Source organism: Trichoderma virens (genome assembly GCF_000170995.1).
Source record: "Trichoderma virens Gv29-8 chromosome Unknown TRIVIscaffold_3, whole genome shotgun sequence".
Taxonomy (NCBI): domain Eukaryota; kingdom Fungi; phylum Ascomycota; class Sordariomycetes; order Hypocreales; family Hypocreaceae; genus Trichoderma; species Trichoderma virens.
In genome coordinates, this window is record NW_014013746.1 from 783659 (window position 1) to 805343 (window position 21685).

General features: G+C 53.0%; 6 protein-coding genes across 6 annotated transcripts; 3 read left to right on the top strand and 3 right to left on the bottom strand.

Moving 5' to 3' along the window:
• Positions 1-262: 262 nt before the first annotated feature.
• Positions 263-2131, top strand: TRIVIDRAFT_229556 (uncharacterized protein; the record flags this gene model as incomplete). The annotated part of the gene is made up of 3 exons (XM_014104042.1): positions 263-627; positions 700-889; positions 956-2131. 3 exons carry the CDS (start codon positions 371-373, stop codon positions 2129-2131), a joined length of 1623 nt encoding a protein of 540 aa, XP_013959517.1.
• A 1636-nt stretch (positions 2132-3767) lies between these two features.
• Positions 3768-7879, bottom strand: TRIVIDRAFT_31957 (uncharacterized protein; the record flags this gene model as incomplete). The annotated part of the gene is made up of 2 exons (XM_014104043.1): positions 3768-3869; positions 3941-7879. 2 exons carry the CDS (start codon positions 7877-7879, stop codon positions 3768-3770), a joined length of 4041 nt encoding a protein of 1346 aa, XP_013959518.1.
• A 4916-nt stretch (positions 7880-12795) lies between these two features.
• On the top strand, positions 12796-14379 carry TRIVIDRAFT_229558 (uncharacterized protein; the record flags this gene model as incomplete). Its single annotated transcript, XM_014104044.1, has 3 exons — positions 12796-13410; positions 13469-13765; positions 13827-14379. 3 exons carry the CDS (start codon positions 13130-13132, stop codon positions 14083-14085), a joined length of 837 nt encoding a protein of 278 aa, XP_013959519.1.
• A 386-nt stretch (positions 14380-14765) lies between these two features.
• Positions 14766-18826, top strand: TRIVIDRAFT_85098 (uncharacterized protein; the record flags this gene model as incomplete). Its single annotated transcript, XM_014104045.1, has 5 exons — positions 14766-14955; positions 15035-15125; positions 15206-15575; positions 15635-16581; positions 17900-18826. The coding sequence occupies 5 exons, from the start codon at positions 14857-14859 to the stop codon at positions 18757-18759; spliced, it is 2367 nt and encodes a 788-aa protein (XP_013959520.1).
• Positions 18827-19012: 186 nt separating this feature from the next.
• TRIVIDRAFT_118880 (uncharacterized protein) lies at positions 19013-20167 on the bottom strand (the record flags this gene model as incomplete). The annotated part of the gene is made up of 2 exons (XM_014104046.1): positions 19013-19909; positions 19976-20167. Coding segments are annotated over 2 exons (1089 nt in total), but the record flags the coding sequence as incomplete, so codon positions are not given.
• A 605-nt stretch (positions 20168-20772) lies between these two features.
• TRIVIDRAFT_62005 (uncharacterized protein) lies at positions 20773-21556 on the bottom strand (the record flags this gene model as incomplete). Its single annotated transcript, XM_014104047.1, has 2 exons — positions 20773-21342; positions 21401-21556. 2 exons carry the CDS (start codon positions 21554-21556, stop codon positions 20773-20775), a joined length of 726 nt encoding a protein of 241 aa, XP_013959522.1.
• Between the last annotated feature and the right edge of the window lie 129 nt (positions 21557-21685).

The following is a 21685-nucleotide window of genomic DNA, read 5'->3' on the forward strand; positions in this document are numbered from 1 at the left end:
TTGGTTGAGCCACTGTCCATGCAGCTACCTGTCACCTTTGGGCGTGCACCTCCTACAGGTACAGCACAGTACAGGGACGAGCGCCTGCTATCAAAGGCTCCTCTGCAGGGTTGATTCCAGGCCTTGCCCGCTGGCGCTGCAGCTGTCACACAATTCGCACCAGCTCTTCCCCCGACCCTTTTCCCGTGCTCAAAGGCAAATAAGTAGCCCTGCCACCCCCTTCTGCTGCCTCTTCCCTCCTGCTTCTACTTTCTTCACACACCATTTCCATACCACATCCGAAAGGCCTTTTCTGGATCCTTCTTTTTTTTAATACCCTTTGTTTGTTGTGATACCCCCGCGCTTTAAGATACCCTTTTTTCTATCCAGAATGGCTGAGGAACAGAAGCCCGTTGAGGTCGCCGCCCCCGTGGCTGAGGAGACCGCTCCCGTTGTCGTTGAGGAGACCCCCGCTGCTGTCGAGACCGCCCCTGCTGCTGAGGACAAGCCCGCCGAGGAGGCGAAGCCCGCTGAGACTGAGGAGCCTGCTGAGGCTGCCAAGGAGGAGGACAAGAAGGAGGAGGAGCCCGCGAAGCCTATCGAGGAGGGTTTCCTGGGACACAAGGCCCAGGGCGCCAGCTTCCCCAAGTGAGTATAGCGAGAGCTTTGTCTGGCTGCGTGGCTGCAAATCACGAGGGCGCTAACCAATTCAACCTACAGGAACCTGATCGCCAGCAAGGCTTTCTTCTTCTTCGGCTCTGACGCCGTCGAGGCTGATCTTCTCGCCGCCTACAAGAAGGCTGAGAAGCACGTCGAGGTTGCCCAGCACAACATCGCCTGGGCTACCCACACCGGCAAGGGTCTTCTGTTCATTGGCGACAAGAAGGCCCCCCATGGCGTCATCAACCTGGTAGGCAGCCGTCCGCAAACCACCCCACAGCTGGAGATATCTGTAGCTAACCCAAGAACTTTGTAGGCTGATGCCACCGAGCCTGAGAACGACGGCTCCAACAAGTTCCACTTCTCTGCCAAGGGCAACAAGCACAGCTTCAAGGCCAACTCTGCCGCCGAGCGTGACAACTGGGTTGCCCAGCTGAAGGAGAAGATCGCTGAGGCCAAGGAGCTTGCTGCCACCGTCACCGAGTCTGAACTCTACAAGCAGACCATTGAGAGCTTCAAGCCTGCTCCCAAGGAGGAGAAGGTCGAGGCCCCCAAGGAGGAGGCTGCTCCCGCTGAGGAGGCCGCTGCCAAGGCTGATGAGCCCGCCAAGGAGGAGGAGACCGCCGCCAAGGAGGAGACCAAGGATGAGCTGAAGGTCGAGGAGCCCAGCAAGCGTCGCTCTGCTAGCCGCAAGCGCACTTCTTTCTTCGGCTTCGGCAAGAAGGACGAGAAGAAGGAGGAGGTCAAGACTGAGGCCAAGCCTGAGGAGGCCGCTGCTGAGACCCCCGCCGTCGTCGAGCCTGTCGCCGACGTTGAGGCTCCTGCCACCGAGGAGGCTCCCGTCGCTGAGCCCGTCGCTGAGGCTGAGACCAAGGCCACCGAGGAGGCTCCTCAGCCCGAGTCCCCCAAAGAGAAGCCTGCTGCCAACAAGCGCAGCAGCTTCTTCGGCAACGTCTTCTCCAAGAAGGAGAAGAAGGCCGCCGATGTCAAGCCTGAGGCCGAGTCTCCCAAGGAGGAGGACGAGGTCGCCGCCACTACCGAGGCTGCCCCTGTCATCCCTCCCGTTGAGGCCACTACCCCTCTGGCCGTCGATGTCAGCAGCCCTGCCACCGTCCCTGCTGAGACCACTGAAGTTGCCGTGACCAACGGTGACGCCAAGAAGGAGAAGGAGAAGCGCAAGTCTTCTCTCCCCTTCAACTTCGGCAAGCGTGAGAAGTCCCCTGGCCCCGCCGCTGAGGGTGAGGAGAAGAAGGGCGCGTTCTCCAAGCTCCGTGCTACCATCAAGGGCAAGGGCGCCGCCAAGTCTGAGGACAAGCCTGCTGAGGAGACCAAGGAGGAGGATGCCATCAAGGAGGAGGAGGAGACTCCTGCCGCCGAGGAGGCTCCCAAGGAGGAGGCCAAGGAGGAGGCCCCCAAGGTTGAGGAGCCCGAGGCTGAGAACAAGCCTGAGGGCGCCCCTGCCGCTGCCCCCGTCGTCACTGCGGCCGCTTAGAGAACTCGCCGACAGTGAGTGTTTTACGACTTAAGACACACTTTGCAAACTTTCCTTGATATAATTGTCACAAAAAACACGCATGAGAGGACTGGGAATGGAAGGATCTGCATTTCTTCACAAGATACCAAGATACCCTGTCGAGACTGCTTTCACTGATACCACTTTCCATTTTGTTTTTGCACGTCGATGGACGAAAATTCACTATCAAAAAACTTGAAAAAATTCATGTTGCTAGTATACAGCATTCGCGTTTCTGCTTTGTTCGATACCCGAGAGGAGGAGATAATTAATACCTAATATACAGATGATGTGTGTCTAATCTTGCTGCTGCCTATTCTGCATTGTGAAGTTGTCCATTTCTTTTTCTATTCTTTCAAGCTTTGTAGTCGTTTCGTAAAGACATTTTGTGTTTCACCCAATTGAGTCCCCCTAAGCTTGCCAGTCAACTTTAAGTGACAACTACCTCATAAGTGAGAACTTGAAACCCCTTTCCCTTGACGTGTTTTCCCAGCCTTTCTTCTTTGGACAACGGGGGCATTAACGCCAAACTCACTCCTGCTGTTTGAGTCAGACATGAGATCACATCTCCAACTAGAAGAATTCCATAGTTGTTCACGGAGAGTCACGGCATTCGGGATTGTCACAACTTTTTTTTTTTTGGTATCTGTCAAAAATCGCGCCAAGTGGTCTTTGCTGTGGCAAAATCTCAAACCGGGCCTTTTTCCTTTTCTTTCAAAAACACGTAATTATGGGTAACAGACGGCACATGAAAAAAAAAAGAAGAAGCGAGGATTTTCTTTCCCTCCACTATTTACGCTTATACATCTGCCGGCCGCGTGGGCTTTTTGCTCCGTACAGTATCTTCCAAGCCCTCTTTTCTACGCGTATTGCATGGACAAATTCTCCATCACAGCCTTGCGTAAAAGACAAGACAAGCAGAAACCCCCCATTACTCCCGAGGTATCCGGATTTGGAACTGCAACCTGGTGAAAATTCCGTATATGTATTTCTTTCTAAATGCTATATCCGTCCCGTAGTTATTAAATATCCGCCCACTTGCCTGCATCAGCTCTTTTGTGAATGAAAAAAAAAGGGAAAAAAAAGAAAGAAAGAAAAAATCCATCGTGATATCGCTCTCTCGAGACATAACTCTAGTATATCTATGTCCGGTGAATCCTTCCTCTCGCAATCGTATGCAAATCGAGACTTGTCTAAAAACAAACTTGGTATCTGAGGAAAAGCAGCCTCGCAAATACTAACAAGATTCAGCACGCAATAAAAAAGAAAAAAAGAAAAAAAGGAAATCCCTGGCTGGCTATTTTCGCATCCGACTCCGCCCGATATACCTGAAGATCATGAAAAAGGGAAAAGAGGAAAAATCTCAAACAAATCACAGAAACTACCAAAAACGCCCAGGCTTGAAATGATACGCTGGGCACCCATATGCAGGTAAATCTAAAACATGCTGAAAAAGAGAGAGGGGAGAGACAGAAAAAAGGATGGAAATGCCACAACATGTCGTATCCATGAGACAACAGACGGGGCGTGCATCGCAAAGCGAGACAACAGAAACATGGTCGTCTGACCGTTTCTCTTTCTCCTTCAAAAGGGGGGCTTAGATACCGTTGCCCTTTTATACATTTCCTGACACAGAAAGACTCTGGTACTTGCCCACTAGCTCCTCTATTTTTGGGAGTAGCTCGGGAATGCGGAATGGCTTGGAGATAACATCATCCTGTGTAATTAGTTGGTCAGCAACTTTGATCAATGACGTGTCTACAAGGAAGCAGTAGGACCGAGACTCACAATTCCGGCAGCCTTTGCATTTTCAATTTGCTCAGGCCGTGCGTACGCCGTGACCGCAATAATGGGGATATGCTTGATAATTGTCCCTTCCTTCTCAAGCTCGCGTATCTTTCTTGCACAAGTCATGCCGTCCATGACAGGCATCTCCAAATCCATCAAAATGACGGAAATGTCGACGCCTTCTTCTTCTTTGCCTGCCCAGAATCTCGATTTCTGCAGCGTCTGCAGCGCCTCCTTGCCATGATTGGCCACGAACGTGTTATTGCCATAGTTGCGCAGTTGTCGCTGTAAGACTTTCTGGTTAACAATGTTGTCTTCGACAATGAGCACGTCGAAGAGGGGGTTGCGCCCTGCATCCGACTGGTTTCGCGACGCGGGGGCGCTCGCGGGCTGTCCGTTGGTAGCTGGAGATTGAATCTTGCGCTCGAGTTTGAACGGCGTAATGTGCTCGTACTGAGATGGAGGGTTCAAGCATTTGCGGCTCTGGATGTAGAAACTGAATTTGCTCCCAGTGTCCTTCTGGGATGAGACTCCGATCTGGCCGCCCTGCATTTCGGTCAAGATCCTTGAGATGAACAGTCCTAGGCCAGAGCCTCCGTACTGTACATGCGTCCGGGGAGAGGCCTGCTGGAAGCGTTGGAACAAGACCTTCATTTCTTCATCACCCAGGCCGGCGCCCGTGTCTTCCACCGAACAGTGGATGTTGAACCGCTCACCAGTGCCCCATTCTTCTTCATTGTCGATGTCCATGCCGACTGTCCGCTGCACGTCGTTTCGCTCAAAGTAAAAGGTTCCCTGGCTCGTAATCTCCGAGATATCCTTGGTGGCGCACATGCTTACAATAATAGCACGCTTCTCCCGGCCCTGGGTAAACTTGATGGCGTTGGTCAGGAGGTTGATGAGTACTTGCCTCAATCTTGACGGATCCAGCTTGGCCCAAGTAACTCCATATGTCTCGAAGCTGTTGTCAACGCGAAACTCAAAGTCTATATCGTGGGCAAGCAGCTCTGACTCGAACATCTTCAGAGTACGGTGAACGACCTTTATCGGCTGTTCATCAACGGGAGTAACAGCCAGCAGATTGGAGTCGAGTTTCGACAGCGTCAAGATGTCGTCGACGATGCGCTTCTGGTGGCTGGCGCATAAATTGATGGTGTTGGCAGCATCGAGACAAGACTCCAAAAGGGCGTCTACTTCTGACTTATCCGAATGGGCCGTGAATGAGGCGATGCTATTGGCAATTTGATCAACACACTGAAGGATAGCCGACAAGGGATTTCTCATTTCATGGCTCGTAATGTCAATGAAATTTTCCTGTTGCCGCTTAAGCTCTACAGCCTCCTCGCGCCTTTCGTTTTGGACCTTTTCAGCCCATTTCTGAGAGGAAATGTCTGTGATACAGCCAAAGATGGACGTCAAGTTGCCATCGGCATCCTTCTCTGGAAATGCGCTCATCAGAACCCAGGTGTCAACGGTGTGATCTCCACATAGCTGACTGCAGTTGAATCGAAACTCCACCGAGATGATCACCTTCTGTTCAAGAAGCCTTGTCCAAGCAGTCGCTAGCCCCGGTCTGTCTTCGATTCGTACACTGTCCATCCAGGCGGTGCCTATTTGGTCAGACCGAGAGTGCCGAGAAATCTGCCACCACATATCGTTGCAATAGTTTATATGACCACTTGGGTCGGCGATGAACATTCCAACCGGGGCGAACTCGGCCATGCGCGTGAATTTTGTTTCCAGCTCTTCGGCTTCTTGCGTACGCTGCCAAAGCTGTTCCGAGAGCTCCTGACGATCCAAAGCAGCCAAGTGAGCAGCTCGCTGGCCGCGTCGAATTTCCTCCTCAAACAAGAGAACTGAGGCCATGGATGTCGCCAACTGCCGTGATAAGAGGTGGATGAAAAGGTTGTAGTCATCATCGTACGGCCGCCGGGGATTTAGACCTAGCACAATAAATCCCGTCACAGCTTCGCCAGTGGTTGTAGGGATGACTGGAAAGACGACGATTGTCCTGCAAGGGTCGCCGAAACCCCGCCACTCAAATCCTTCTATGAGATGTTTTGGCAAGGTGCCGTCTTCTTCGGATAGCACAACCGGTGCTCCCCCTCTTGCTACCGACTGCCGCACATATGGCGCAAACCCTTCTTCTGATGTACGAAGGTCCAATGTTGGCGGGGCCGCAATATGACCCTCAGGTACACCGGGAGATCCCTCGAGAATAAGCTGAGGAGAGTGGGTGAGGCTGCCAGAATGTAGCGATGACACTTCACTTTCGGCTTCGTCTTTGATGGAATAGATCATGCTAAAGGGAAGATCGTACTCATTGAACGCCAAGCCTTTTCTTACCTGCGGCCAAAACTCATTGACGGAGGCCGCTGATGCCGTCCGCTCTCCAATTTCTCGCAAGGTCAGCATTCGGCGCTCGTTGATCCTCCGACGGGTGTTTTCGAAACTCGGGTTGAATAGGCCAACGACCTCGCCTTCTTCGCCAAGAAGCGGGATGATGGACCACGAGAAGAAGGTTTCTTCCAAGAAGCCATGTCGGTTGATGAAGAGCTGGTCATCATTCTTCATTGTGGCTTGGCCAGACTCCCAAGCTGACTTGAATATGGGGGCGAACTCCTCGTTGAGCTCGGACCAGCCATCCGCATACCGCTTGCCCATGAGGGATGGGTGTTTGCTACCCGCCAATGCCACATATGCGGCGTTGTATATGCTGACATATTCACGGCCCCAATACATGGCAGCCGGATTGGGACTCCCCATGACCATATTTGCCACGGCTCTCAGATTGTAAGGCCATTCACTCATGGGCCCGAGAGGCGTAGAGGCCCAATCCACTGACTTTGCTAATTTGATGTGCTCAGGCAGATTGTCACTGTATGGAATCCTGGTCCAGTCGAAAGTTGATCTCACAGGCTGTGACTGCAGTACTTGGTTGGTGAAGTCATCTGGATGGCGTCGGTTAACATCATAGATTGGCTCTATAGTTCCTGTTGCGGGAGTTATATCGGTTGTGTCCATGGGTTCAATCGATTGCTTCGCAGTAATGGCACCGAAGTAATCTTGAGGCTCGGGAATGTCACCAGCTGGTGTAACTGGAGTTGACAGACAGTCGCCACAACCATCTTGTCCCGACATGGGCGCCTCCTCCTCCTCTTCTTCTTCCTCATCCATCATGCGCATTGGTGAGACTGGGTGAGTGGCGTGATAGGTAATATTCCCACTGATGAACCGAAATCGACGCCTTAAGGTTGTGCTCACCCACGTAATCCCCCGGTATTCGTACGTCGACGAAGGGGAATCGAGGGAATCGACACCATTAGCCAAAACCCAGGATTTGAAGTCGTTGAAATCATTCATGGGGTCGGGAGTAGCAGGGTCTTCTTGGTCAGGGCTTAGAAGGCTGTGGATAGACTCGGCCGCTCGCAGAGAGGCATTGTAGTACACGATAAGCAAGCCGGGCCGATTGGTATTTGCTGGGTTTGCTAGATCTACCAGGAACGTGGGCCTATCGTCGTGCTCGAGAAGCTCAAGAACGCCGACACCCTGAAGCATTTGCAAGCTAGGGGGCAGGCTGCGCATGTCGGGACTCAGGGACGGTGCAGACATATCCAGGGATGACGGCGTGCTACCAGAAAGAGCAGCGTTTGTGGAACTGACACTTGCTCTGGGGAGCTTGAGCGTCGTGACGGCCTCTGCGTCGTCATTGCGAGCGTGTGCTAGAATAGCAGAGGCTACATCCGAAACAGGGACGCTATGAGGGCGGGAGAAGTGCCTCGCAGGCGCGTGAGAAAAGAACAGAGGGGAGACTGCATCCTCGCGGTTTACCTGAAGCGATGCCTTGGTGGATAAGGGAAACATGGTATCGCTCATCATCTCGAATCTCCTGGGAGGAGAAGCCCCGGTGCGAGGCTTCTTGATCGGTGTCGACCCCATGACCTGGTCGTCCTTGGCCCTGCGCGGCTGGCGCTTCCCGATGCTATCAGCCGACGATAGACTTGCGGCCACAGCTTGGTTGAGGCTGGGAAAGCTCCTGTGTGACGGTAAGGCTGCGATCGGATGTGCAGGGGGGTGTGAAGAGCTTTGGTCTGTGTGGCTATTATCAGCATGCCATGGTGCCGGCTGGCCTGCCGAGTGGTGTCTCGAGTGCTCTAGACGGTCCTGGGAAAAGTGAGAAGAGCTGCGGAATGGCGAAGATGTCGTCTCCAATGCCGCAGCAAAAGGTCGAGGAGAGGCCGCAGGGTCGTCCCCAGAGGCAAAGGCGAGATTCGGCAACCCGGGGTCAGAGGCGCCGGGTGCCTGGGTTGAAGACGCTGCTGAGGACGGATGGGAGACTGTAGCAGTAGACGATGCAACGGCAGAAGCAGAAACAGGGACAGGAACAGGAACAGAGGTTCTGGCAGAGGCAGTGGCGGAGGCGAAGCCAGTGCAGTCTGCGGAGCTTTCGTCCTTTTCCTGCATTAAGACGCCGGTGGGGGAGGGACGAAGATGCTAGAAGGCAAATGAGGGCCGTGGGTTCGACTCGATTCGAAAAGCTTGGAACTTCCGATGAAGACCAAGACCCAAGATGCGGCTTGCACTGACTGACAGCGGGGTTTACGGAGAGGGTGTCGCGCTACTAGGACGTCGAACCTTGCCAGATAGCGTGGACTTGTAGGGACCTAGGCCTAGTAGGGGACGAGATCGAGATGACCCGAAGAGCGAGGGTGGATGATGAGTGGGTAACGGAGCGTTGATCCTCTCTGGAGGGCCGCACCTGCAACGTCTTTCTCCAACGGCTCTGGAGGCATGCGAGCAAGGCCCAAGCGTAAGATGGATGGCGACGACAGGCCGTGATAGACGAGGGCTGCAGTGCCGGCAGTATTTGGATCTGCGCCGGTACGGGAGGCGAATCCGGATAGGCACGCAGCTTATCCGGGAGTTCAACGACCGACTTGGCAGGGCTAATCAGGTATGAGAGAACAGTCTTGGGGATTGAGCAATGGAAGGGGGCTGGATCATAAGAAGCAGCGGCGAGAAAGACGGGAATCGGTCAGGGGCGATGCCCGCGGCGCAGCTGTGAGCAAATCCAAGCAGAGCAGCGCAGAACAGAGCAGAGCACCAGACAGCTGAAAGCACTGGTCGTAGAGGGGGTTTGATTGCGGATTGGACGCTGCTTTGCTCTGAATCAAACACCAGACACTTGCAACAGCCACTCATCCAGAGCTCCAGAGTCTAAGGTCTAGAGTCTAAGGTCTAGAGCCGGGGATGATTGACGGACCCGACAATAAGGGTCGCCTGGCGGTGGGACTGCTGATCCGATCAGCACGGCGAGTTTGGCTGTGGAGATGGGCAGCTGTTAGTGGTGAGGACGAGGCAGAGTGCTGATCAACCGCCAAATCCTAGATTTGAGCATGGCGGTATTTCGTATTATGTGGTATTCTGCCGGCACCTGCACCAGACATGCGTGCGAGCTAGCAGCTGGAGGAGTGCTACTGTGCCTGTATCATGCTTGCACGGGTGAGATTGGAAGCAGGGAGATGAACGGGGGCGCGCTTCGGTGGGGGATGCAAAGGGCCCCATCCGCTCAAGGTCTGCCCATCACGGGTCGTCTTTGCTTTTTTTCCTCCAGGGTTTTTTTTCTTCTTTTTTTCCTTTTTTTTCCCCCTTCTCTGCTTAGGTACGGAATACGATGCCTACTGCCAATATGTTGCACCGGCTTAGGGCTTGGCAAGCGGACGGCCTGCGCTGGAGCATCCATAGTGCATATGCGACCATGCGCACCGTCGTGTTTCCACCAGCGAGAACTGATGGATCTCCTCGGGTAATTCCTAGCAGGCCTTAGGTCTGGCCTGGCAGGGATTCGCGGAGGGGCTCCTCCGAAGCCGACAGCCTTTTCTCGGTTGGAGATGGGGATTCCAAAGTTGGGACGCAGAACCGCCGTCTCAACAACATACTCGTACGAGTACGTGGACAGACAGCGTTCGTTGGCAGATGTCTGATGCTCTGTGGCCACGACTTGGAGCATCGAGATTCGGACTGGATGTGAGGGCTATGCGGATACACACCTGCGTCATGCTGAATCCGTCTATCCTTACATAGAACCTACTTGTCAACTTGTACATGCACGGGTACATTAGTAGCATGTACAGTTGCGTATTTCGAGATCCCTGCTACTGATTCTCGATTTCTGAGGTTGAGGCGGTTTGAGACTCACGCTTGCACTCACCATAAACGTAGACCGGTCTAGATCCCTTGCGCTGCCCGCTAAAACAGGGGCCAGGGTTGATCCTTTGCCGCTGTGGAATAAAAATTTGAACCAGACTCTTTTTTAGGGCGCCAGAACAGCCATTGGGTGGGAGATTGATGAAGAAGATGACAAAAATCTTTCCGTGGTTGATTCTTTACAGTATTTGTCCTACCAAAAGACCTCAGGTGCACCTTGAGCATGTGAGTAATAGCGTTAGTACCGCCGGGTAATACGTGCAGTTACGTGCAAACAAAGTTGGTACTTAATATTAGTCGGTTTTTTTCCATGGGATTTTGGGGAAAAGAAAAAAAAAGATCCACTCCTCCCAGCCGCAGCTAGGTATACTTATATGAATAAAAACCTGCTTTAGAGGTAGGTATGGGGTTAAAAATGGGCATCATGCTGCATGTCATTCTTTAGGGAATGGATGCGGATGTCATGAAATCGACTTCCCACAGTACCGAGGAAAGAGAAATAGCTTCAGCATGTGCTTCTCTGGTTGCTCTTATGGCGTTCTGTGCTTCTCTATCTCTGCTTCAACTCGACATATGATGAAAGTTCAGGTCCAACCCAGCTTAGTAAACAATATTCGAATGCCACCCTATGACACAAACTTGCATAATACAGAGAGCCTGAGAACACTGCAGGTCAGTTCCTACATATTCAGTAATCCGTACTCCGTACTAGCTTGAGCTTTTAGCGCCAGCTGCAAATATTGTCGCCAACCCTTAATATACTCTGCATATGTGTGCCCATGTGCTTTTTCAGGTACGGTTCTGTGCTGTAAGCCCCCTACCCGTTACCCATGTGCTTTTTCAGGTACGGTTCTGTGCTGTAAGCCCCCTACCCGTTACCCATGTGGGCGTCGCTGCAGGCCGCTCTAGACGCGGCCATTTCACGCGATGAGATGGGCTGATCCGTTTCGGGGCTGGCAAGTCCTTTATGCGTATTACCCGGGATACTCATTTGGCTACACACAGAGCATCACCTGGGAGAGAGGGATCCGTTGATGCCGAGTAGCCAGTGCTCCTTACTAGGTTACTCCCGGATCGAGCCCTAATACGCTGTACCTAGATATATACTCCCGTATATACGAGTATAGTATGTGCAAAGCACACTTTAGTGTTAATACGAAAATCGTTGCCTGGGGTCAAGAGGTCATAATTAGAGGATAGCCATCAGAACTCTAGTAACAGCAATTGTCCATCGCCGACAATTTGCTGAGGCGCTGTGTCATGAAGAGCTAATAAACTAGCCGAATATAAGGCCAACTAAAGAGATATCAGCCAGGCAGCATCAATATCGTGCAGAGAGAGCTAGACCGCGGTGCTCGTATATGTCCCCAGACTCAATATTTGTTTCATGGCGTTTATGCGGAGTGCGGCCTTCGTCCGCTCTTGTCTCATCTTGCCGCTCCAAATGGTCGGATCCCGTTCCGAGCGGAGAAGGGGTGGAGCCCCTGAATACAGGTATGAGAAGGTTGTTAAGGCTGTCGCGGACAATTGTCGAACTCGTACTGGTATGTGAGCTTGAAAGGCAAGGGTTGATGAGGCTCGCTCGCTTCGACATTACTAAGTGCTGGTGGCAACTCGACCTGAAAGACCGCTGGGGCGGAAGAGGCGTCGCCGCCTCAAAGCCAAGTTCAAGGGTCAGCTTACTCAGACTTTGGCGCACGACAAATTTCACAAGCAAATTGAGAAGTTGAAAACTGATTTACGGAGTACACATGCAAACGAACAAGAGAATTAGCAACCCTTGCATGGTGTATGCAGCCAAAAGCGAAGAGCTTCATTACTCCATCTACAAGTACATATTGCTCCTCTTTGGAATCTGGAATCTGACTAGACGACAGACACCGTTGCAGGTAAGTTGGTGGCGCCCAGGTACAGCATCAAGCAGACGCAAGTCCAATGGCAAAACCTCGAGTCGGCACACACTAATGGCGCCACCTGTTGACCCCGTCGCCGAATAGGATTCCAGAGCAACAAGCCGTGAGAGTGTCACGTTAACACGCGAGATGGCGTCAACGTTGATTGAGCGGATGCCGAGCCGGGCGCCTTGCTTGTACCTGTACCGTGCAAGAGATGCTAGACATGCATCTGCAGGAAACGTGGGCGGCATCACCAGCAGCAAGGGCAAGGGAATGGGCGCATAAACGAGTAAACGACGACTTTGCTCGGGTGTGAATCAGTCGTAGTACGAGATGGTTTTCCCTTTTCTCATCAGACTCCCACTCAGCTGTCCAATTCCCGCAACAAACGGCAGCACAAGCGCACTGTGATTGGCCCGTCAATGTCCGGCCCGACCAATCGAGCCATGCATCTCCGATCTGGGCGCTTAAAACACCTGCTGAGCCGCCGCTGCGATTGGCCCGAGACAAAGCTGTCACCCGCCGCTGGCCCAATCAAGGCGTGTGCAGCCCATCACAGGCCCAAGCGCCCGCACCTTGCAGAAGCTTCCCCACCTCCCAGCGAGTGCTATCAAGCCATCAGGCTATCAGTGGTCGCTAGAAGGGGCCCCATTCGCAGAGCCAAGAGGCGCCGGTTCCCTCTCACAGGCCCTTTTAACGGCCGCCGCCCCCCAAAGAGAGTGACGGGAGTATTGTATTCAATTCAATACGCTGTGATTTCGAACGGACATTCAAGGCTGGACCGAGTTCTGGAGAAGAAGCGCTGGCGTTGGTTCTGCAAGATTGCGACGCCGACCAAGTAAGAGCTTGGACGCAGACGCAGACACAAAAGATCGGCACGGGTGCATATGCGGGCATGAGCCTGTGAGCTGCTTCGCTGCCAAGCCAAAGCGCGCATCCGAGCTCTCGATTCCCTTGCATAACGAAGGACTGGCGGATTCAATTTCGCGCAGAAGACGAAACCATTATCGAGTTAACATCCACGGGATTTCGGGCAACTCCAATCGACAAGCAACCAAAGTCTGCTTTTGATAGAAAATAAAGCAAAATGGGCATCCTAGACACCAGAAGGCGGCCGTTCACCTACCACATCCTGCACCGAAAATGGCCCAGAGTTCCAAGACTGGCTATTCGCTGGCTGATGCTGGCGGAATTCATAGGCCTCGTGCCCATCCTGACCATTTTTGGTCTCTCCCAGCCTGATCTGTATCGGTCTGCCATGTGGAAGATTGGCTGGGACCATCGCCTCAACTCAAACCCAGACATCATCCTCTTTGCCTATGCCAACCATGTGGCCCAGCCAAAACTCCCTCTCATCTGGTCAAGAACGTCAGTTACAACCCCCACGATGAAAAGGGAAACCTCTTTACTGATAGTGCCACAACAGACTCACCGATTACAATGTCGCCATCTCCGTCATCTCCCTCTTCTTCCTCCTCACCAAACTCATCGCCGTCATCATGAGGATCTGGTACCCCGTCCTGTCCACCTTGTCCAGCATTGCCCTGGTTGTTCTTTACGCCGTGAGCGTCTACGGCCAGGTGGGCCGCGACTACACCGATCCGAGATATCCGGCCCCTGCTGCATGGTACTTCAGATATGGTTGCGACATGGCCAAGCCATATGGACAGTATACCAACTGCCAGATTGCTCAGGGCTCGCTCTTCATCACGCTATACATGCTGTAAGCCTCAACCGATGTCTATGCCCTGGCGTCTCTACAAGTATGCTAACTTTATGCGCAGAACCGTATACCTGATCGTTCTCGGCTTCTCGCTCTATTGCATGTGGCCCAACCCTCTCAACAACCTGGATACTGATGAGGATGAGGATGACGAGGCGCCAAGTATCAAGGAGGGCAAGAGCCTCGAGATGTCCGGTTGGCCGACCAAAACCCCCATGGCATCGGGGGCCATGCCTTTCACACCGAGAACGCAAGCCTTCCACATCCTCGACCGAAAGCTTCCGCTAAGGCAGGAGCACGAGGCAATGATATACTCTTAATCGCCCTGTTTTTTCTTTTCTATTCTATTATACGCCCACTGATATATGGGCGGCTTGGGTTACTCGGTGGGAAAACTGGCGCCAGGCGTTCCATGCTTTTTCGCATGTAATATGACGGTTAATGATACAAGGCCCTGGAGGCCGAATGGCAAGGAGAAGGGACGGAATCCCGCTCCAAAGATTGCCACCGTCCACACCTATACTTGTTTCTTTATCTTTCTCATTTCTTTTGTATTATATATTTATACCCACATATGATGAACAATCCAGCCAATTTGAGCAAATTCTGATTCCAATTCCAACATTCTCCCGGGGGCATGAGTCGGTGCACATACTTGTAGTAATCAAATGACCTCCGATCCAGGCGGACTCTCCCGTTCCGGCCCAGTTCCGGAGTGGCTTCCCAGACCGGCCCGGCTTGTACATAATGGATACATAATGAATATTCAACCCAAACCCACGCTTCTAGCGCTTGGAATCGGAACTTGGACCCTGGCAATTGCCGGCATTGCCCTGTGACCCCGCTGCTGCAGTCCCTCCCGCGTTTCCAAGACAGCAGACGTCACTTGAGCAGCGCGCATCTCCTGGCCTTTCCCCGCCTCCATCCGCACTTTTGACCCGGGCCGGTCGTCAAGGTTGTCTCCTCCGCATTCTGCATTTCCAATCACGTCTCGAGTAAGTCGAGGCTGCCGGTATCGTTGCACGAGCGTATATTAAGTTGACCCGTCCTCTTTTCTTCGCCATCCTCTCCCCTCTTTTTTTTTTGTTCCCATGGCGTTACTGCATAGACTCGCTTCTCCTTCGACCTTGCGCTTTGCCCCCGGTATCTCGTCAATACTATACAGAAGAGCTTCCACCATGGTTCCCAAGGTGCGTGCACTGTGGCGCAATCGCCTGTTGTCCAGTTTCTAGGGCTAGTCGAATGCTAATTGGAATTGAAAACGTGCAGCTTCGAGATCCGTCCTTGCTGAAGCAGGATGTCTGCTATGTCAATGGCGAGTGGGTGACTGCCAAGTCTGGCAAGACATTCAAGGTCAATGGTGAGCCACGCCTCATATCTCCATCTTTCTGGGTGTTTCTATGAAAATAGCTAACCAGCGATTTTCCTCTCCAATTCTAGACCCTGCCACTGGCGAATTGATCGGAACATCCCCCGAATGCACCGTCGCCGACACCGAGACAGCCATCACTGCTGCCGCCGATGCTTTCAAGACCTTCCGCACATTGACCGGCCGCGAGCGTGCCAGGATGTTGCGCAAGTGGTACGACCTCGCCCTGGAAAACGCCGAGGATATTGCCCAGCTCATTACTTGGGAGAACGGAAAGCCGCTTGCGGATGCCAGGGGCGAGGCTACCTATGCTGCCAACTTCTTTGAGTGGTTCAGCGAGGAGGCGCCTCGCACATACGGCGATGTTATCCCCGCCACCGTGCCCGGAAACCGAGTGTGGACTCTTAAGGAGCCCGTTGGTGTCTGTGGCCTGATTACACCGTATGTTGGAGCAACTGTTTCTCGACGTGGAATGTATATACTGACGCAAGTGACCATAGATGGAACTTCCCCGCTGCCATGATCACAAGAAAGATCGGACCTGCCCTGGCAGCTGGATGCACAGTCGTGGTCAAGGCGCCCGGAGAGACACCATTCACAGCCCTCGCGCTCGCTGAGCTGGCTCACCGCGCCGGTATCCCCAAGGGTGTTGTCAACATTGTGACGACGCTGGACAATACCGTTGCCATCGGCGAGTTGTTGACGACTCATCCCACCATCAAGAAGGTTTCCTTCACCGGCTCAACTGGTGTCGGTAAGCTCCTGATGAAGCAGTCATCCGCCACTCTCAAGAAGCTGTCACTGGAGCTCGGCGGAAACTCCCCCTTCATTGTCTTCGACGACGCCGACCTCGACGCCGCTGTGGCCGGCGCCATCACATCCAAATTCCGATCATCAGGGCAGACTTGCGTGTGCGCCAACCGAATCTACGTCCAAGAGGGCATCTACGAGGCCTTTGTGACCAAGTTTGTCGAAAAGGTCAAGGAATTCAAGGTCGGCAACGGCTTTACCGAGGGCACCACCCACGGCCCCCTCATCCACGGCCGTGCCATCTCAAAGGTCGACGCCCACGTCCAAGACGCCGTCAAGAAGGGCGCGAAGCTCCTCGTCGGTGGCCAGAAGCTGCCCGACGTCGGCCCCAACTTCTTCCAGCTCACTGTCCTCCGCGACATGAGGGCTGACATGGCAATTGCCTCGGAGGAGACGTTTGGCCCCGTTGCCGGTCTCTTCCCCTTCAAGACCGAGGCCGAGGTTATCCAGCTGGCAAACAACTCCGAGGTTGGCCTGGCTGGCTACTTCTTCTCCCGCGATCTGGAGCGAGTTCACCGAGTCGCCGAAGCTCTCGAGGTTGGCATGATTGGTGTCAACACAGGCATCATCTCTGACCCTGCGGCGCCTTTCGGTGGTGTCAAGGAGAGCGGTTTCGGCAGAGAGGGATCAAAGTATGGTATTGCCGAGTACCAGGTCACCAAGATGATTACCTATGGCGGCATGGGCAAGCCTCTGCAGAGCTAAATTAAAAGTCGGGATGGAGTAGGCAATACTTTTTTTTAGCGTTCTATGATACAATGAAATAACGATATTACCCACACATGCTGTGCAATCAATACTGGAAGTGAAGCATGTCGTGTTTCCCTGCCTGGATGATAACTTGGCGTAGTCCCTGCTTGGCCTCAGTGAATAGTGGCACCAAAAAAAGCATATAGTAATATCAAAACAGCTAGAAATGGCAAATCTAGCTGAAATGTAGTCAGAAAAGGGAATCAGACTTCTGCTAGAGATACAGCCATCTCACAATTCTATCTATTCTTTATGATAAACCGCACTGCATTGTCATCAATTCCATTTTAACGGCCTCAATGGTGTTAAGCTCTATAGTCTCTTCTTTTCTGCCAATTGCCAACAATTAGTCACACGACTATGTGGCGCAGTGGTTAGCGCAGTCGCCTTACAAATAATACCGCGAAAGGTCGCAGGTTCGACCCCTGCCATGGTCATATCTCAAGACTGAGATTTCTTTTTTTGCTGTTGTTCAGGTTATATCATCTGTTCTCTTTTTTGATTCTGCGAATCTGATGCTGTGACGTTGTGGATTGGGTGTTAATTCTCCCTTTTGCCTGATGAACTAATGGCGGGGTAGGACGTTCGCATGAAAAGATGGAGCGCGAGAGGGCATTATGGTGATGAAATGATCAAGCCAATATATTAGAACATGTGAAGATTCTACTGTATTCTCATGTTTGAGTCTTAGTCATGTCCCTATCGCTCGCTACTAGGTACCTATGGTAAGCCAGAGGGATCTGTAGGTAGCTTGTCTGATCAAGTGAGACAGCCATCATAACCTCAGCATTCCACTACCATAGAAAGTACCAAGTCCACGTAGCGATCTCAATCTGCTCATGTCAATCTCTCTCGAATATTCTATAGTAAGAAGTCAAGAAACATACATTAGAAACCACTCAGATACACAATCCAGCTCGTCATTCTATTCGAAAAGTCCAAAAGTAGACTCTCGTGCTCGTCAACCTCTTATCTTATCAGCTCGTCGCAGGTCCCAAGTACGTCACCCCACCTTCGTGCAAGCTTCTGCAAGCTCTTACAAGAAACACGAGACTAATCCATCCATCATCACCAACACATCCATTGTCATGGCGCTCTCTCGCTCTGGCAGCCTTGCCAACCATGGAATGCGCTTGTTTGCGCAGAGAGAAGGGTAAGAGCATCTCGTGAAACCAATTGCCAAGCAACATGTAGAACACCGCAAGCTAACCTCGACATTCCACTTCGCAGACGCCATCTCTCCGGCCTCTCCTCTCCCACTTTCGCCTCTCTCCTCCCATTGACGAGCGTCGCACACACGAGCAGAGCCCCTCACGCCCCCTCTCCCGTCCGTCCATTCAGCAACTCCGCGCCTCTCCTCAAGAAGCGCAAAATCGCCGCCGCAAGCAACAGCCCCTCTTCACGAGACGCAGACTCGGCCGGCGCCGCTCCCTCATCCTCATCATCTCCCCCCAGCTCCGCCAAAGCTGACCACGGCCATCCCAACCCCGAAGACCCCCTCGACTTCTCCTCTGTTACCGCCGCATACGTCTCCATCGACGCCCACTTCAAGGCCCAGCTCCAGGCCGTCCTGCACGGCGGCCGCTTCAACCCCGACGCCCTGGGCGCCCTCGCCATCGCCATCAAGGATGACGATGGCTCCAAGGTCTCGTTCCCCCTCCGCGAGCTCGCCCAGATCGTCCCTCGCTCAGGGCGCATCATCTCGCTGCTCGTCAACGAGCGCGACTACCTCAAGCCCATCATGTCCGCCGTCCAGGCCAGCAAGGACTTCAATCAGCAGCCCCAGCGCTCCGACGACAACGAGCTCGAGCTCCTCCTCAAGGTCGAGATGGAGCGCAAGGACGACCTCGTGCGCCGTGTAAAGGACGCTTGCCAGGGCTGGAGGGACCGCGTGCGCCAGGCTCGCACCAAGCACGAGAAGGCGCTCAAGGACTGGAAGAAGAGCGGCACCGTGCTGCCCGATGTGGTGAGGAAGGCGGACAAGGAGCTGCAGAAGCTGCAGGACAAGAAGATGAAGGAGATTGATGGCGAGGAGGCGCAGGTAATTAAGCAGCTTAGCAGGTAGATTCCCGGCGTATGTGCATAAAGAGGACCGCCCATACCCATTTGTATAATACAGATTTAAATATCATAAGAGAAACTGCAGCGTATATGAACATGTATGTTCCCATTCATCAAGATTTTTACATCAAAACAGCCGTGTTTCTATCGTTCTTTTAATCGTACAAAATACTTTGTCTTTTTTCTCTCTTTTCTCGTCGTCTTCATCATGTCCTGCCGCCTCAAGCCTTCGCCTGAGCCTTCACATTCTTACCCCCTTTCCCCCCCTTAGCACCTGCTCCCACGCCCAGCAACGTCGTCAGCTTCTTCTCAAACTTCTCCACGTCCCTCTGCGTGTACGTCCCGGCCCGCAAATGCCACGCCCTCGAAATCCCCACGGGGTCCGTCGCAAACCGCGGCGTCTCGTGCTTCCCCGCCACGGCATGGTCCAAGATGGCCTTCTTGACAGCCTCCCCGGCGTCCTGAATGATGGGCTGCTGCTCGGCGGGCACCTCCTTGCCCTCCGCCAGCAGCTGCTCCCGCCGCTGGTCCTGGAGATACTGCTCTGCCGCCTCGCGGGCCCTGACGTCGGCGAAGAAGCGCGCGCCGTTGCTCTGCACTTCGTCGGCGTAGGTCTTCGCCTGCAGGTTCTGCGGGATGCCCACCGGGTCCGCCCTGCCGCCGATGATGCTGAGGTTCTCCATGACGGTGGCCAGGCGGCCCTCGGGCGTAGAGGGGGTTGCCGGCACAAACGTCGACAGGGCCTCCTTGGTCAGAGAGGGCTTGTACTCGGTCCGCGTGCCAAATCGCACCGCGTCGTCAAACTGCTGCTCCTGGGGATCCATCCTCTCAAAGGGATCCTGCCTCTTGCCCCGCGGCCCAGCGGCACCGGCCGCTTTGTTGCCGCCCTCGCCCTCAGCCTTCTTGGCCGCCCTGCCCTTGCCCGCGCCAGGCCTTCCTCCTCGTCCGGCCGTTCGTCCTCCCCGTCCCGCGCCAGGCGCAGGACCTCCCCTCCCCCTGTTGGCGGCCGAGAATCGGTTCCCGCTCGGCGACGCAGCTCGAGGAGCGCCGGTAGCACTTGCAGCACTTGGCCCGCCTGTGCCTCGTCCTCGCAGTCCGCCCCGCCCCCGAAGCATTCCTCCTCTGGGAAGACTCCGCACATCAATGACTCTCGGCTGTGCTGGCGCCGCTGCAGCATCTGTCGGTTTTCGGGCTCCCTGGGCAGGGGTTCGGTTCTTCACCAGGGAATTGATCTCGCTGGCCGCTGCGCGGGTTCGCTGTCGAGCTGTAGGTTTGGCATTGCCATCGGCCGGGGTCTCGTCAAGTTGCGATTGCGTCGTGGAGAATTGGCGAAAGTAGCCTCTTAGGGCATATCCGGCCTGCCTCAGCTCTGGCCGCGCTCGATATATCGAGCGGAGAGATTGAGAGCTCATTGTTGCGGTTGGTGGTTCTTGGAATCTTCTTGTGGTGATGTGGGATGGTCTGGATGCAGAGAACCAAATTCTGCCGCCTGATGACTAAGCATACAACAAGACGGACTCGACACAACAAAAGTGCAAGTTTACTATAGAATGTGTCTTCACTTATTGAGGAAGCAGCTTTTATTTCTCATTGCATAAAAAGGTTCTGATATTTTTGGGCCTAATTAAAAAAGAAAATGTCATGAATGAAACTGAGTGGAAAAAAGATTTGCTGAATCCTCTACAGAGCTCCGTTCTAACTTCTTCCTACGTCTTAGTTCTTGCTTTTCTTTTCGCTCACCATCTTCACTCTCAATCACTCTACTTTCCTGAGAATAGCATTGAAATGACAGTGTTTCACCAATAGATAATGCCAGCCCATTTGTAGCTGTGACAAACTGATTCATTTGGTCATGATTTTTGAATGTGAGATACGCCACCTCCTTGGACATTATATCCCACAGACCGTGGTGAATAATTGAAGAACTAGCGGGCCACTTTCATCCCTGAATTAATCGTGGATGAGAGCGGCCCCTTGGTGCTGATTGTTGCAATGAAACGATCCCTATGCTAGGACCCTAGAAACCTTTCTTCTTAGTGGAAATGCGAGCGATTCGACCACATTCTCGTCGGAACTTTAGCTTCTCCTGGTTTCCTGAATCAAGAAGAGCATTAGCCAACGCGCAAGTTGCTACGGCATCATCTCCGGCATTGTCAGCAATGCCGTCAGTGAGATTCTTCCTCCCCGGTTGAAGATCTTTCCAGTGATATCCAAATATTTTGAGTAAAGACACCAACCCAGGGATAATCCCAACCGACGAGGTCACATCTTTGGCAATATCCCGAAGATCCACCCAGGCTGAAAAGAAAGGTATGGCCTGAGGGAAATTTCTCGACAAGTATGTCCACTCAGCTGCCATCTCGAACCCAATGAGCACCAGGTTTGCCTTGCTATCGCAGCCCTGGATGAAGTCTACGATGGCTCCCTCTAAATTTTCAAGATCAACTTGTTGCTCCCGGCCAAAACGGTGACGACGTCGAGTTGGCACGCCACCTTTCCCCCTCAGACGAATAATTTCATCTTGCTTTTCTTTAACGAGATTGATATTGAAGATATGGCTGGTTAGTTCTTGGAGGCAAATCTTGCACTAAAGTCTGATCATGTGCAAGGCCGACTTGATGAAGGATATGGTCCTTTTCGCTTACGATGGGAATATGCTCTGTGTCGATTTCAATAAAGGCCGAGTCCTCAAGAGCATTAAGCAGACCCTGCATGGTTGTGATTCTATTGTGAAAAAGCTCACTGGAAACCGGCTCGCCTTGGAGTTGTTCGTAGGCGGCCATGCCATTCGAGTTTTCCATACTGGCAAGTGGCATCAGTTAGCTCCAGGCTCTGTGATTTCTTTCAAGGATATGATGAAGCCTACCTAGGCGTAGGATAAAACAGCCAAGATTTTTGAGATAGGTGAAGGGATGAGAGTGTTCTTATAG